The sequence below is a fragment of the Trichechus manatus genome, unplaced genomic scaffold (genome assembly GCF_000243295.1).
Source record: "Trichechus manatus latirostris isolate Lorelei unplaced genomic scaffold, TriManLat1.0 scaffold00216, whole genome shotgun sequence".
NCBI lineage: Eukaryota > Metazoa > Chordata > Mammalia > Sirenia > Trichechidae > Trichechus > Trichechus manatus.
Genome location: NW_004444152.1, coordinates 1,760,549 through 1,777,267, shown reverse-complemented (window position 1 = coordinate 1,777,267; position 16,719 = coordinate 1,760,549). Strand labels below are relative to the sequence as shown.

Below are 16,719 nucleotides of genomic sequence, written 5' to 3'. Positions count from 1 at the left end.
GACGGTACTGCTTTCTAAGCTCTCTGGAGGCATGAGGTTGCTAATGAGCATCTGTCTCCGGGAGCATCCAAGGAGAAAAGACTAAGATTCCCTTTGGAAGGACCCATGGTATATCTGTGTGGCACCTCCAGACCGGAAAACCCTCCAAGGCAGGAATGCCTGGAAACGTAGGATGAATCTTGGCATTGGCACACCCTGAAGCAGAACAGACACCAAGAAACTGGTGAGTGGAAGAGAACCTATCACCTTAGCTGAGTTTCATATACTACTGGATCATGATGGATCACGATGGATCATCATGGGGTAGGGAACCAAGAAGGGCAAGTCAGGGGTGCCGTTGGCATGTGGTGCTTTTTGAAGGAATGAATAAAAATGAGTAGAAATCTTGTACTATGTGTCTGTTTCTTGTTGGTTTGTCCTGAAAGAGCCTCATCAGAGAAATCCCTCAGAGGGACCCCAGCTACATCCAAGCTCCATCACCTCATAGCCGTGTGACCCTGGCAAGTATTTCTCTGTGCCCCAGTCCCCTTGTCTGAAATAGGCCATTGGTAAGAGAATCTGCCTCCCAGGGCTGTTGTGGCCTGGAAAGACTTAGCAAGAGCTGGGCTAATTGTAAACTCTCCAATGAATACAAGCCTTTATTTCAAATTCCGCTTCTTATGTAGCCCCCTCCCTCACCATTTTCTCTAAATTAGCACACTCTGTTATTTATTATCACATCTCTGGCTTTATTTTCTTTATACCATTTTTCCCCAGCCAGAATTGTTTATTCATGTGCTCACTTGTTTTAATGGGTGTCTTCTCCACTTAAGAAAGGAAGCTTCGTGAGGGCAGGCTGTAAATTTCTCGGTCATGCACCCAGCCCAGGTTTCCAAATATAGAAGGCCCTCAATGGATAAGTGTTGGATGAAGGAATGAAGGAACTGAAGGGATGAATGTTACCACATAGTTGCAGTGGAAGCTGAAATCTAGAAGAACTTGGGATTCAGGCACTGTGGTAGACTGTTGGCGTTAATGTCCCATTTTGTTTAGCTTCCCTTGGATAATAGTCCTGACTCTGGACTTGGCCGTGCGGTTTGCTGTGGCAAACGGGACGATAGCAAACATGATGCAAGCAAAGTGTTCATGCATCACAGCTTCCTCTCTTGCTGTTCTTGGGACTTCTGCCACCACTGCCATGTTAAGAACCCCAAGCTAGCCTGCTGGATGGTAAAGGACACATGGCCCAGTCAGCCTTGACACCCCAGCCCATAGAGCAGTGCTGCCTAGCTGTCTGGCAGCTGGCCTCGGATCCATGAGCGAGTCCAGCTGCTCCCAGACCAAATTGTTGACTCACAGAATTATGAGCTAAGTAAAAGGTGGTTGTTTTAGGCCACTAAATTTTGGAATGGTTTATGATGTGGCAAGATAACTGATACAAACTTATGACCCAATGATTAAAACTTTAAGCTCTGCCACTTTTTAGTTGTGTGGCCCCTGATGTGGCATCCCTCTCTGAGCCTCAGATTCTTCAGAACACAGAGATGAGAGTAATGGTCCCTATCACTGTTACTGTAAACGTAGAATCAGAAGCAGCCTCTAAGAGGCTGTGGTGGTCATTCATGCTGTTTACCAAACAAGCCCAGCTCTCTGCCTTCTGGTAGGGGGCACGATTATACTTTCTGCCCCCTGCTCCCACACACACACACCCCAACTTCCTACCCTGCTGTGGCTGGGTGGGACCAAGTGATTAGCTTCATCCAATGAATGGCCTTAAGTTACATCTGGGTCTCAGCATTTAATCACCCATGTGAGACTTTCTTGGGCTTTTTCCTGTGGCACAAACATTGGCAATGACAACGATGAGCAGAAGCCCCTATGGATGGTTCTGGACATACGGAGTAAGGAAAAACCAACCTTTTGTGAATGGGCACTTGTTTAAAAAATATCCACTTCTCTTTCCCCTCCACTGGAGGTCACATACTTACTTCCCTGCCTTACTGATGTTGGGTTTGGCCATATGATTTCCTTTAGCCAATGGAGTGTTAGCAGATGTGACCTGAGCAGGGGCCTTAAATGCCCTTGGCTTCTGTGTTCCCGTGATTTGCCATGAGAAGAACATTCCCCAGGAGACTGTGGAAACCCATGAAAGAGATTTGAGCACTATCCCAAAACTGGAGCAAGCCAGCCAATTCACAGCTGAAAGCAGACCATCCCAGCCACCCACTATGGTGTGATGGATCACTTTTATATGGCCTTTCTAGCCATGGTGGTGTAACTCCCACCAAATGACTGGGTGGGGCTATGGAAATAAGGTGCTTGTGGCCCACCAAAGGGATTGGACAGCTTGCTAACAATGCAAATAAGGTGCATGGAACTCCTGTGGGGGGGGGGTGGGACCATGCAAATAAGGTGTATGAAACCCTAATGAGGGGATTGGTCAGTTTTGCTAGCCTGCTAGGCTTAAAAGAGCCAATCCCAGCGCAGAGGGGGACCTCACTACCACCAAGAAAGAAAAGCCAGGAGTGGAGTGCGTCTTTTGCACCTGGGGTCCCTGCACTGAGAACCTCCTAGACCCAGAAGACAGACAGCTGCAACACAAGATGGTGAGAAGTAGTGGCAGAGAAATGGCAGCAGCAGAACCAGGAGACTGGCACAAGATGGTGCAGTGGGCAAGATTGAGAGCCTGTCCTGACCAAAGAACTATATCCTGAGTCGTTTCTGACCCTGACTTGTATGTAACTTGTTACTTCCCTAATAAACCCTATAACTGAATATGGTCTGTGACTTCTGTGTGACCATTGCAATGAATTACCAAACCCAGCAGAAGTAGAAAGAGCCATGGGAGGGACGGCTGGTCTCAGAATTGATAAAAAGGTTGGAGAGAGGAAGTATTTCTGACCTACACCTCATAGGAATCAGCCTTGGACTGCTGATCTTGATTCTCCTTCCCCCTTGTGAAGTTAGACGAGGAGGCCTGACACTGCCCCCATGTCACCATTTTTATACCCACAAACATGTAGAAAGGAAAATGCTTGTTGTATGTCTCTGTGTTTTGGAATGGTTTGTTACACAGCATTATTGCAGCATTAGTTGACTAATACATCTTTGTTATTTTAAACCACAGAGTTTAGGTGCTTATTTGTTACTGTTGTATAATCTAGTCTGTCCTGAATGGTGCCAATGTTTAGCACCTGGCAGCTAATGGCCACTCAGTAAGTGGCAGCTATTATGATGATTATTATTTACTCAGACATACCATCTCTAAAGCCTACATTGTCTTAAAGATGTTGGGCACTGCACTAAGTGCTTTTTAAGTTTTCTTTCATTTGACTGTTACAACCATCCTGTGAGGTAACTGTTAATATCCACCTTTTGCAGGCATGAAACCTAAGGCAAAAAGAGGGAGATGTTCATCAGCAGAGGTGATTATGGACTCTGGAGTCTGACAGAGCTGGGTTCAAATTAGGCCTCTGACCCTCCATAGCTGTTTGACCCAGGACGAGTGACTTCCACAGTCTGTGCCTCAGTTTGTTAATCTGTAAAATGGGGTTAATAATATCAACTTCATACAGTTATTGTAAGGATGAAAAGAGGTACAGCATGGAAAACTACGAAAGCTTAGCAGAGGGACTCCGCAGGGAATAACTGCTTAATAAAAGGCAGGGCCTTCTCTCTCTTCCTCACAAAGAGGGAGCACCCAAGACTCAAGGCTTGCTCTGCTAACCTTTTAATTTCCAGGCAAATGGGAGAACTGCAGGCTGGGGACAAATGGGGCCCTCAAGCCACCTATTCCTCACTTCTTCACTCAGCCCTGCCAGGAGGTTGGGGCGCTGGGAGGCAGTCTGCTCGGTGGAGGAAGTAGAGATAGGAGGCTGAGGGCAGCTCAGACCCAGCCTTGGTGTAGCAGGCACTCTCTGTAGCACAGCCCCGAGTGGCAAATTTGGTGGTGATGATTCCTGGGAAGGAGATTTCAGACTGGAGCCAGAGTCCCCAATCCCCCCCTCTCCCTACCTTCTTCACAACCTAGGAGTCCTGGCTCCCAGCAACCTCCTCTCCCAGTTCTCTGGAGCCCCTTTGTCCCCTGGAGCCCAGAAGTCTGGGCCTCCAGTTCTGAGCCCCCCTCCTCCTCCAGGGACCCAGGTGCTCCTCACCAGCCTGCACATTGCCAGCGAAGTAGATGCAATGGGTCTCCTGACCAACACAGCGGGCTGCCTGGGTCCCGGGACAAGACTCCTGGAAGGGTGCAATGCAGGCAGGGCACTGGAGGCCGTTCTCTGTGCGATTGTTTTGGGGAGCTGGGGGTGAGGGTAGAGTGCAAGGTTAACAGGGAAGTTTAAGCCCTTCCCTCAACCTCACAACCACTCTGGGGGACACTGAGCCACCACGTATTTTACACGTGGGGAAACTGAGGCTTGGTACGAGCACAGTGCTTGCCAGATATCCCCGCGCGGCTGTTGGACAGGGCTAGAAGGGGGTCCCCGGGCGGGGCGGGGCAGGGGCATACCGGGTATGGAGCCATGGTTGCAGCCATCGCTCTGGCAGCAGTGTGCGTTGGAAACCATGTAGTCCTTGGAGCCCATAGTGGTGGACACAAAGCCCGAGTAGCAGTCTTTGAACTTCATGCATGCCTTGTAGGTGTTCACCGACTGATGTCCCTCTATGGGGTGGAGGATGGACAGAGCAGCTGGGCAGTGCATTTGACAGCACCCAGCCTTGAGGGCTCTCCTACACCTCCCCCACCCCGCGACTGCCTGGGACAAATGGGGGCCTCAAGCTACCTGTTCCTCACTTCTTCACTCAGCCCTGCCAGGAGATTGGGACGCTGGGAGGCAGTCTAAGCCATACAGTGTCTTATTAGGAAGCCCTCCCTACTCATACCCTGCAGTGGCTCTTTGGCGGTCCGCTGCAGCTCTCTATTGCCAACACCCCAGGTGCCTTGTTGACACGGTTTCTTCCAACCCACTCCACCCCATCCTTCTCTCCTGTCCAGCCTGTAGTGGTCTTTTGCAGGCCGTCTATGGCCACCCCCCATGTCTGTGTGAGATGGTCGCTTCCAGCCTCAGAACTGTCACCCTCCCTGCCTGGGGTGGTCCCTTCCAACAAACCCTGGGATACCGCCCAGCCCCCAACACCTATGCCCCTTCTCTGTCTAGGGTGGTCTTTTCCAGATTCCCTCATAGTCAATCCCCAGGCCTCCCTTAGATGGTCTCTTGCTGTCCCCCTTCCAACTCAATGCAATGGTTTCCCTCCTTTTCCTCGCCCCCGAGGGTGGTTTTTCTCCAGCTCCCCTCAACACCCCTTCAGGGTCCATATCTTCCCCTATCTGCCGGGGTTGCTCTCTTCAAGCCTTTCAGGTCCTTTCTTCCATCCGCCAACGTTTGCTGGGTGGGTGGGACTGCGTGCAATCTTCTATCCCACCTTCCTTATACAATCTCTCCTGTCGGGATGGTTTCTTCCTACACTCAGAGTTACCCCCCATCTCCGGTCACAGCCTTTAGTCCTGCATCTTGCCCCATCATCTCTCCTCCTGTGACGAACGGTCTCTTTCAGCTTTCAATGAAAATCACCTCCTCCCCCTTGGTCTCTTCCATTGGTATGGTTTCACCCAACCTTTCTCAGGTCTGGGATGGTCTCTTCCATTTAAGTCATGCTCCTCCTCTCCCTTCCATTTCACTCTTAGTCCCCGGTCCCCCTAACGATGATTTTCTCCATAATTCGTAGTTATCTTCCCCCTCCTGTCTGGAATGGTCTCTCCCTCTACCCCAACTCCTCCTTTCAGGAATGGTCTCTTCCAGCCCTCACTAACCCCCGCCATCCCTGGGATGGTCTCTTCAAAACGTCTTTTGGTCGATTCCCCCCTCTCGTCCAGAATGGTCTCTTCCCGGATCACTTTGCTCTCCCCCTCTCCCAGTCTCTTCCTTCTTCTCTATCCCCCTCCCATTCTCCTTGCCAATTAGATTCTTCCACTGTATTTCTGTGTTCCTCCACGTCCTTTCCTCGCCTCCTCCAGCCTAACAAAGTCTCTTTAACCCCTTCCCCTATAGCCATCTTCTTTTGGAGTTGCTCATTTTTTTAAATTTAAAAATGGTTTCTGTCTCCATTCAATTGTCCTCCCTCCACCTTGTGATGGTTTTTTCCTCTTCCCTAGCCCCATCCGAATTTCTTCCCACGCCCCACCCTTCCCGCGAACTGTGATGACCTGCTCCCCTCCCTCTTCCTATCTTGAAGGTTCTCTCCCCGCCCCCTAGCTACGGTCCGACGCCCGGCGCTCTTACTTGTGCTGGACTCCCCCACGACGACTACGCATGCGTCCTTGCCATTCTCGCACGTCTTCATTTTTCCCTTGCACGTGGGCCCGGGGCCGTTGCATACCTCACAGCTTAGTGGGCATCCTGTAGGGCAGAGATCGGGGCTGTAGTCGTGGGTAGTGCTATCTGTGGGCCACGACTCCCACACTTCGGAGTCCCGAGGGAGATGGGGGCAGGGTCTCCTGCGACCCGGACACCTGGGTTTGAGGGAGGAGAAGACTGGATTTCTGGTCCTGAGAAAGGAGAGGCCTGGGGGTCTGGACTGATGGGTCTTGAGAGAGGAGGGACTGGTGTGTCTCTGATTTTTTATGGGGGAGGCATTGACCCGTGTCCAGGGAACTGTCCAGGACTGTGACAGGGACGCGGTGATGATGCCAGAAAGCTGCTCCCAGGGCGGGAAGCGACTCCACCATGAAGCCTGTTTACCTAATTACAAGCTTGGGGGCTTTGGATGACAAGATCGGCTGAGAAAGCTCAGAACGGGGAGGGGTCGTGGTGGAGGCTTTCATGGGCTTTTGTGAAGTTTCAGGTTCAGCTGGTTCGAGGGTGTGGAGCCCTCCCACTTGCAGATACAATGTAAGTCTTGTGGACAGTAGGAGCTCAGGCAGCGGTACCTGAAGCTGGAGTCTGCATCCCAGACCAAGGAGGGAGAGTGAGGACCAGGAGGGCTGGGGGCATGGACCCCTTGGTGTTGACAGAGGAGGGGCTGGGGGCCCAGACACCTGGGTCATAGACAAAGTGGGCCTGGTGCCCAGATTCCTGAATCTAAGGAAGGACGGGGCTGGGGGCCTGGACTCCTGTGTCTATGGGAGGAGGGGGCTAGGGCCTGGACTCCTGGGTTTGAGGGAGGAGGGGGCTAGGGCCTGGACTCCTGGGTTTGAGAGAGGAGAGGCTGGAGGCCTGGACTCCTGGGTCTGAGGGAGGAGGGGGCTGGGGGGCTGGATCCCTGCATCTGAGGGAAGAGGGTGCTGGGGCCTGAAGTCGTTAAGAGTCCAGGGAGAAAGGAGTTCTCCCTCATTCATATTCTCTTTTTCTTTTTTTAAAAAATATTTTACTGTACTTCTGGTGAAGGCTTACAGAACAAATAGTTTCTCATGAAACAGTAGTACACATGTTGTTTTATGACATTGGTTAACAACCCCACAACATATTAACCCTCTAAACTTCTCAACCTTTTTTTTTTTGGTGAAAATACACATAGCCAAAGATACACCGTTTCAAAAATTTCTATATGCACAGTTCAGTGACATCGACTACGCTCTTCCAATTGTGCTGTTATTCTCATTTAAGATGAACGCTTACAGAACAAAATAGTTTCTCATTTAGCAGTCACTACAAATGTTGCGCTATGACAATGGTTAACAATCTCACAACACATCAACAATATCCTTACTCAATCTTGGGTTCATATTCTCTCTTTCTTAATTAATTTTTTTTTTTTCTAGTCATGCTGTCATCTGATTTTCTAGAATTTGAATGTCTTACTTTGGGACCCTACCTGAGGGAAAGAGGATTCAGAGCCCATCAAGCCCCCTCCTCTCTAAGGGATCCAATCATACGAGTGTTTCTTCCCTTGAGGCCCCAGACTCTCTCTCCTTTAGCCTCTGCCTCCTCCATGAATCTGTATTCCTGGGGTACCTCCCCTTTCCCCCCTGAGGACCTTTGCTGAATGCTCTTTCATAGTCTCTGCTTTCCTGAGGGTCCCAGGAGTCCACAGCCCCAGTCACTCACCTAGACCCAGAAGTGTGCAGAGCAGCGTGAAGGTCAGCAGGAAGGTCCAGGGACAAGCAGAGGTCCTCATGATGTGTGAACCTGTAGTTCCAGGTCCCCAGCCCTTAAAGGAAGCTGAGGAGGGGCGGGTCCAGACCCACCTTCACCTGGGGTAAGAAGGAGCTGAGGTCGGAGCCAAGGGCAGGCCTCAGCAGCCCCCGGGTAGGGGAGGAGCAACCAGCATCCAAAAGGGACCTAAGCGTCTGGTGCCCAGCCCCCTCCTGCACCAGGATCTCGGGAGTCTGGGCTTCCAGCTCCCTCTTCCATCAGAACCCAGGAGATCACTTTTCCGTTTTTCACATCCCCGCCACCCATTTTCTTTACTCAAAGCCCAAGGTCTGAGTGGGGTCATTTCTTTCTCTGCGGGTGCGCAGCAGCTACAAGGACCGGGATCCCCTCTCGCCTTCCCAAGGAGGTGCCTAGTGTGGGTGGGGCCCCACCTGGGAGCGCCCAGCATGTCCATGCTCGTTCTGCGGGGCCCACGAGACTTGTCCTCCTTCCCTTTTCCTTCTAGCACTTGACTCATGCTCCCTTCTCTATGTTCGGGCTTTCTCTGGCGCCGACCCTGCCCAGGGCTGCACGCCTGGGTCTCTTGCGGACCGAATAGAAGGGTGCCTGTCTGCGGCCTGGCATAGGCGTGGCAGGAGACAGATGCTCACAGGTCACATTGGGAAACTGAGGCATGGGTGGGAGTACGCTAGGCTGTGTGTGTGTGTGTGTGTGTGTGTGTGTGTGTGTGTGTGTGTGTGGTTGTGGAGGCAGTGGTGTGTGTGTGTGTGTGTGTGCGCGTGTAGCCACGGGAGCCAGAGGACAGAGGAGGGGATCCTGTTACAGTAGGCTCCAGGCTCCCGGCGAAAATCCAACTCAGGTTGGCTGTCCTACTGTATTTATTAGGCTTCAGTTTGGGCGGTGATTGCATTGTCCAATGAGAATGGCGAATTTCTCCTAGGGACCAATCCCGGAGGCCGCTCCTGTTGCTAGGCGCCCAGAAAGCAGGATGTAAACGTCACCGGGAGGAGAGGTTAGAGAGTTGCGGGGTCAGAGAGAGGCGGGACTAGAGGAAAGCTTGTTGCTAGGGTACTCAGCGCTTCGCGCTTAAGAGGGGCGACTGGGCATGCGCAATGTCGACGCGAGCGCTGGCGCGCCGCGGTTTGAAAGGGCCGAGCCTCGCGCGCTTGCGCACTGAAGACAGTAGCGAGGAGTACCCCCTCCCTGCCCCCAAGCCCAGACCCTCCTGCGTCCTTCCGGCCAGGCGAAGCCCACGACGTTGACATGCCGGAGATCCGCCTCCGTCATGTCGTGTCATGCAGCAGCCAGGACTCGGTGAGGGGCCGGCGTGGGGGAGGTTGGAAGACGTAAGGGGATTAGTGAGGGGGGCTCTGCAAGAACTTTTGGGGTGTAAAAGGGAACTTCAGGAAAGTCTAAGGCGGGCCATGGGTAAACTTCCAGGAGGCTCTGAGTGAATTCTGGGAGAGATGTGGGGTAGGGGAACTTCAGGCGTGTGGAATTTCCGGACAGAAAAGGAGGAATAGGGGAGCTTCCTTGGAGAGCCCGTAGGTGAACTAGGGGAAAAGGTTGTAGAGGAAACTCCCGGCAGCGTGTGGGGGCATTAACAGAGGGACTTAAATGTGGAGAATCGCAGAGAGCTTGGAAGGATTCAGAGGAATAATCTGAGAGCTGAGCCTAGCTCTCATCTCGGTGCTCTAACCCTCTCTTTCTCATTCTTGTCCCTAGACCCACTGTGCAGAAAACCTTCTCAAGGCGGACACATACCGGAAATGGCGGGCAGCCAAAGCAGGCGAGAAGACCATCTCTGTGGTCCTCCAGGTGACCCTGCCCTCTCCCCACCTTCGTCTCTCTAGGAGTCTGGAGACTCAGGGTCCAGGCTCAGCTCTTGAGTCAGCTGGCAGTGGTTTGAGTCCGTTTCACTTCTGGGCCTCAGCTTCCTTACCTGGAAAATGGGTAGTGTGATCCCTGTGCCCCACAGCATAGAAGAAAAGAGACCCAAGGACTAGGCCAGAGATGACCGCGAGAATCAGAGCGTGGCCCCGGTAGGTTGCTTCTACTTTCTGGGCCTTGGTTTCCTCAACTGGAACAGAGTGAATTGTTGCCATGTATCCTGCTTCCTAAAGTCAGCGGGCTTATGGTGGGAAGATGGCTGGGAAGATCATCTAAGTCAATTGACTCCATTTTAACAATGAGGAAACTGAGGTGTAGGGAGGAGAAGTGAAGTGGCCAGTCTAAGCTGCCATTTCTGAAATGCTGGCTGGGTTCTTTCTGAGGACTTTTTGTACATGCTCTCTCTGAATTCACTCCACAGTCCTGCGAGGTGGTGGTGGTTATTGTTAGTTGCTGTTGAGTCGGTTCTGACTCACGGCGACCCCATGCGTGCAGAGTAGAACTGCTTCATAGGATTTTCAAGGCTGTGATCTTTCGGAAACAGATGACCAAAGCCTGTCTCCTAAGGCACCTCTGGGTGGATTCAAACTGCCAACCTTTTAACTAGTAGTCGAGCACTTAACTATTTGTGCTACCCAAACTTCCTATGAGGTTGGCAGGAGGCAAATAGGAAAGAGCGGCTTGACATGAGATGGTTACAGAATTCCAAACAGACTGTTCTGTGAGGACTAAGAAAATGATGGGAGGAGAATGCTAAATGCGTGTTAAGCACCTGCTGTTTCACCTGTGGAAACGCTGGTGGTATAGTGGTTAAGAGCTACGGCTTGCTAACCAAAAGGTTGGCAGTTCAAATCCACAAGCCACTCCTTGGAAACCCTATGGGGCAGTTCTACTTTGTCCTATAGGGTCGCTATGAGTCGGAATCGACTCGATGGCAATGGGTGTGTGTTTCAACTGTATGATCTTGGTCATCTGAGACTGAGATTGTACTTACTGCTTTGTGTTTACACATGAGTTTTCTTGATTTTGGCCACATTCCTTAGTTCTGAATGTAGGGGAGTTTGGGGAGGAATGTTGGGAAGGCAAGGCTTACGTGAGTGTATTTGACACTGAACATAACTTTGGTCTCTCACGCAGTGATTCTAAAAAACTTTGGGATCACAGAGCCTTTTGAGAATTTGATAAAAGCTGAGGATTCTCTTCCCAGGAAAAATACACAGACCCACAGAATTTCCTGAATCTCTAACATAATAATAATAACGAGCACTAACATTTATTCAACGTTACAACCTGCCAGTCAACCATTCTAAACACCTCATATGGATTAACTTGTTGAATCTTCATAAAACCCCCCATGACCTAGGGTCAGTTATTATCTCCATTTTACAGATGAGGAAACTGAGGCCCAGAGAAGTTATGCAACTTGCTCAGGAGTCAGCATCTTAAATTCAGGGAGATACAGCTTGCTCAGTATTTATTCTTTGGACCTGGATTCAAGCTCTCCCTCTTACTCACTCTCTGACCTCAGGCAGATTGTTTTGTTTCTCTGAACCTGTTTTCTCATCTGTCCATTGGGAATAATAAGATCTAAGCCCAGGGTTGTTGTGAAAAGTCAGTGACATAATGTCTGCAGAAGTGCTCTGTCAACATACAAGTGTTTGTGTAAGGGGAGGGATTTGTGTTTTATTACCGGGTGATGATTCTCCTGGGCTCCCTTACGATCAGGTGACCTCAGGGAAATCACGGGGTCAGTACCCTAGTTGCAGTGGGAACAGAGAACGGAGGCAGGAAAGACAGGACGTGGAGGGTTAAGGGAGCAGGAGGAGCCAGGATGAGGCACAAGATTCTCTGGCTGGGAGACTGAGGGCAAGAGTGCAGCTGAGATGGGATACCCAGAGAGGGGGCAGCTTGGGAAGGTGATGTGTTCAGTTGGGACATCCAGGTTTGATATGACTTTGGGACGTTCAGGAGGTGGCATCCAAGAGGCAGTTAGGGATCCGATGTGGAGCCAGAGACAGAGGTTTGGGACTTGTCAGCACAGGGACAGGATCAGAAGGCCCAGGAGTGGATGGATTCATTCATCTGTTCATGCATTCATTCAACACATAGTTATTAAGCATCTTCTATAGAGCCAGAGGAGCCTGGCATAGTTTTGGTTGGTTAAGCGCTACGGCTGCCAGCCAAAGCGTTGGCAGTTCAGATCCACCAGCTGCTCCTTGGAAATCCTTTGAGGCAGTTCTGCTCTGCTCTGTAGGGTCACAGTGAGGCAGAATCGACTCGACGGCAACGATTCTGGCTTGGTTTTTGGTATAGAGTCAGAACCAACTGGATGGCAAGTGGTCATAGGCCAGGAGGAGCCCCAGGATGGTGTAAAAGGTTAATGAGCTCGGCTACTAGCCAAAAGGATGGAGGTTTGAATCCACCCAGAGGTGCCTCAGAAGAAATACCTGGTGATCTGCTTCCACAAAGCACAGTTCTGCTTTGACCCACATGGAGTTGCCATTGAGTTGGAATCAACTCAATGGCAACTGGTACTGGTACCATAGACCAAGCACTGTTGTGGATGTTGGGCTTTAGAGCAGTGGACAGCATAAGATGAAAAATATCTCAGTCCTTTGTGGGGCTTTCATATTGGCAGGGAAAGACAGACAAGTCAATAAGTAAAACATATGTCAGATGATGAGTGCTATGGGGGGAAAGTTAAAGTTAAGGGGAATAGAGCGTGCTCAGCAGAGGAGGGTAGTTGTTTGTATTTAAATAGTGGGGTCACGAAGGCCTCCCTGAGAAGGTGACATTTTAGCAGAGTGAACTATGCAAATATCTGGGGAAGAACATTCCAGGTAGTTGTTTCTTGCCATTGAGTTGACTCCCAACTCATGGCAACCTCATGTACGACAGAAAGAAATGCTGCCCAGTCCTGTACCATCTTCACGATCACTGATATGCTCGAGTCCACTGTTGAGGCCACTGTGCATTTTGAGTGCCTTCCAACCTAGGGGGCTCATCTTCCAGCACTATATCGGGCAGTATTCTGTTGTGAGCCATAGAGTTTTGATTGGTTGATTTTTGGAAGTCAGTCGCCAGGCCTTTCTTCCTAGTCTGAGTCTGAAAACTCCACTGAAAGCTGTCCACCATGGGTGACCCTGCTGGTACTTGAAATACCGGTAGTATAGCTTCCAGCATCATAACAACACATAAGCTACCACAGTGTGACAAACTGACAGACAGGTGGTGGATTCCAGGTAGAGGGAGTAGCAGAGACAGAGACTGAGGTGGGCTTGTGCCTGGTGCGTTGCAGGAACAGCAAGGAGGCCAGTGTGGCTGGAGTGGAGTTAGCCTAGGGGAGAGAGGTGGGAGATGAGCTAATAGGGTGAGGGGGGTGTGGAGCTGACTAACACCTGGGGCCTGGAGCACCGCTGAAGAACCTTGGCTTTGACTCTGAGAAGGAGCCACCAGAGGGCTCTGAGCAGAGTGCGGATAGGGTCTAATTTCAGTTTTCGTGGGATCCCTGTTTTCTGGGTCGAGAGGAGGCCACGGGGGCAAGGGCAGAGGCAGGGAGACCAGCACTGCCGTGGTCGTTAACTTCTCCCTTTGGAAGGTCTGATTGCAGGTGGTGGTTGCCAACATTAGGGGCGACCCCTGCTGAATGCCAGATTTGGTTCTTTTGAAGTGTGCGATAAGGCAGAAATATTTGGACATAAGACGTGTAGACTAATCTGGGTTTTTCTCCTGCTCTGTATTTTCTCCTGCAAACAGTATTACGTGACATCTGGAAATTACCACGTGGGGTTCAGCCCTCTGCTCGTGACATCCCCCCACACACCTCTTTTGGCTGGGGTGGCCGTAGGAGGCTCTGCTGTCAGCCCGTCACCTGCTCCCAGGAGGGGAGAAGTTCTAACCACTCCTGGGCTGGGGAGGGTAGTCAGGAGGCAGTCCAGGTGTAACACCTTTGCCTCACTGGATGTGCATCCTTTAGAAGAAACGTTCAACAGCAAGTTTGCACACATTTTTGTTTTTCGGTGGTCTTTCCTCACTCGATTTGCCATTATGATGTTTTAAATTTGCTTTTACCTTTTTTTTTTTGACTTGTAACATACGTATAATAAAGTATGCATATAATTAAGTGTACATCTCCGTGAATCCTCACGGCTGAAACCCCATGTACTCCACACCCACATCAAGTCAAAGAACCTGGCCAGCCCTTGAAGCCCCCTCATGCTCCTTCCTCAGTACCCCCCATCTCCCAAGGGTAACCACTATCCTGACTTTTAGCAACATAGATTAGTTCATAGAAGTGGAATCATGCAGTATGTACTCTTAGCGTTTCTGGCTTCTTTCGCTCAATTTCACAGTTATTAGTTTCATCTATGTTGTTGGGTGTAGCTGTAGATAATTTATTTGCATTTTTATTCAGTATTCCTTTGTATGGAGATAAAAAACAAACCAGCAAGCCAGTTGCCATCAAATTGATTCGGACTCAAGGCAACCCGATGTGTTTCAGAGTAGAATTGCGCTCCACAGGGTTGTCTTGGGTGTGATCTTTTGGAAGCAGATCACCAGGTCTTCTGAGGTGCCTCTGGGTGGATTCAAACTGCCAGCCTTTTGGTTAGTAGTTGAATGCTTAACCATTTGCATCACCCAGGGACTCCTGTATGGAGATAAAGGTTGTGAGTTTATTAACTTTACTTTTGGAAGGGGTATTATATGTACATAGGGCAACGTTGCAAAGGCACAAAAGGATGTATGCTGAAGAGAAAATCCCCCTCCCACCCTGTCTCCCTGCTATCCAGTTCTTCTCTCATGGGACAACAACTGTTGGCAGTTTCTTATGTGGCTTTCCCCAGGCTATTCTGTATATACCTGTTGCCGTGGAGTTGATTCCAACTCACAGCGACCCTATAGGACAGAGTTTCCAGGGAGCTCCTGGTAGGTTCTAACTGCAGACCTGTTTTGGTTAGCAGCCAGACTCTTAACTACTGTGCCACTAGGGCCCCATTCCGTGTATATACAAGCGTATATGTCCACCTCCTCTACCCTTTTTAAAAAATGCATAGTATATACACCACTCTACGCTTGCATTTTTCAAATAACAGTGCGTTTGGGAGATCCACGGTCATTACCTAAAGCCCTACTTTATTCTTCTAAATGGTGCATAACATTGCATTGTACGGGTGTGGCACATTTTTTTTTTAACCAGCTGTCTCTCAGGAACTTTGCAAACTTCCCATGTCCCGTTTGTTTCCCTGTCGTGAATTGTGTCTTTCTGAGAAAGGCGCACACAGAGCCCAGGCCACGAACAACAGTCATCGTGTGCCTCAGCCGTTATCCCGACATCTAATACCCAGCCAACAACCTGTGGGTCTGAATTCACGGATTGCACCATCCTAGCAGGTCAGTGCTTTTACTGTGCCATCTCCATTTTGCAGATGAGAAAACCGAGGCACAGAGACATTTAGTTACATGCCCACATCTGGCAGCCAGCCATCGTGGAGCTGGGATTCAAAACTGGGCAGTTTGGGCCCAGAGGCTGTGCTCTTAGCCTTTAAGGTGACTGTGTTAAATTCTGTAACATTGGTGAAAACAGTCGTCTCTTCCCCGAAGAGTGCACATAAACACACATCTGGGGAGTCACGCTCATGGTTTCTGGCATTTCCTAGACACTTCTCCCAGCTCCAAAGCCCAGCTAAGACTACCTCCCCATGCCCCATCCCACAAGGATTCACACCGCCCTGAGGGTGATTAAGAATCTCTGGTCTAGACTAAGAAAAGTCCGGGGACGGGACCGTGGGACATAGTACATTTCCAGACAGGGACAGAAACCAGACCGCAGAAGGAATAGCCAGGAAGGAAAAGGGGGAGTCTGAGAGAGTCTGGTCATCTAGTCACCAAAGCCCAGGAAGAGCGAGTTTCAAAGTGGGGTGAAAGCTAAGTTTGTCTGCCCTGTGGCCCAGCAATCCACTCCAGGGTATAAGCCCAAGAGACACAAGTCCTTACGTCCCTGGAGAATTGTGTACAGGAATGTCCATAGCAGCCTTGTTCATGATAGTCAAAACCAAGCAATAGCCCGATGTGTCCTAACAGGAGAGCGGACAAACCAATTGTGGTATATTCACACGGTGAACTACTGCTTCATACAGCAGAGGTGGATCTCAGAGTTATTATGCTAAGGGAAAGAAGCCAGATGCAAGCCGTTGCCGTCAAGTTGATTCCAACTCATGGTGACCCCGTGTGTTACAGAGTAGAGCTGCTCCATAGGGTTTTTTTGGCTGCAGTCTTTACAGAATCAAATTGCCAGGCCTTTCCTCTACAGTGCCACTGGGTGGTTTCAAAGCACTAACCTCTAAATTAATAGTCCAGTGCAAACAATCTGTACCACCTGGGGACCTTGCCAGACACAAAAGTATATACAATGTGTGAAGTTCAGGTGCAGACAAAACTAAGCTGTCGTGTTACAAGTCAGAATTGTTGCCTGAATTGGAAGTCAGTGTTTTCCTCTGGTTGAGGATATAGACTGGGAAGGAGCACGAGATACCCTTACGGGTGCTGAAAATCTTTTCCATTTTGATCAGAGTATGAGTCGGAGTCGACTCAATGACAGTGGGTTTGGTTGTTTTGGTTTTTTTTGGATGGTAACAGGTGTATACATACATAGGTGAGAAACAAACTGCTTCTGGGCAAATAACAACCACCACCTTTTGTGTGTGTATATACATATATGTTTTTTTTTTGATAACCACACCATATACCATCAAACGATGAC

The 16,719-nt window shown here is 50.0% G+C and overlaps 2 protein-coding genes across 2 annotated transcripts in view; one reads left to right on the top strand and one right to left on the bottom strand.

Moving 5' to 3' along the window:
* Window positions 1-3,783: 3,783 nt before the first annotated feature.
* PINLYP (phospholipase A2 inhibitor and LY6/PLAUR domain containing) lies at window positions 3,784-8,523 on the bottom strand. Its single transcript, XM_004388814.1, has 6 exons — window positions 8,501-8,523; window positions 8,022-8,161; window positions 6,258-6,374; window positions 4,487-4,639; window positions 4,134-4,277; window positions 3,784-3,938 (listed from the first exon to the last, which is right to left on the bottom strand). The coding sequence occupies exons 1-6, from the start codon at window positions 8,521-8,523 to the stop codon at window positions 3,784-3,786; spliced, it is 732 nt and encodes a 243-aa protein (XP_004388871.1).
* Window positions 8,524-9,302: 779 nt separating this feature from the next.
* The window catches only part of XRCC1 (X-ray repair cross complementing 1), a 46,225-nt gene continuing 38,808 nt past the window's right edge, over window positions 9,303-16,719 (top strand). The window contains 2 exon segments of the mRNA XM_004388771.2: window positions 9,303-9,383; window positions 9,795-9,887. Of these exon segments, the coding sequence (XP_004388828.1) occupies window positions 9,333-9,383; window positions 9,795-9,887 (144 nt within the window). The 5' untranslated portion in view covers window positions 9,303-9,332.

Bases quoted from the DNA above. Each gene is read 5' to 3' on its own strand.
- PINLYP (XM_004388814.1), bottom strand. From the start codon at position 8,523: ATGGACATGCTGGGCGCTCCCAG. The intron at 4,640-6,257 runs GTAAGAGCGCCG...TCCACCCCATAG, and splicing joins CGTGGGGGAGTCCAGCACAA to AGGGACATCAGTCGGTGAAC. The intron at 3,939-4,133 runs GTGAGGAGCACC...TCTCCTTCCCAG, and splicing joins CGCTGGCAATGTGCAGGCTG to GAATCATCACCACCAAATTT.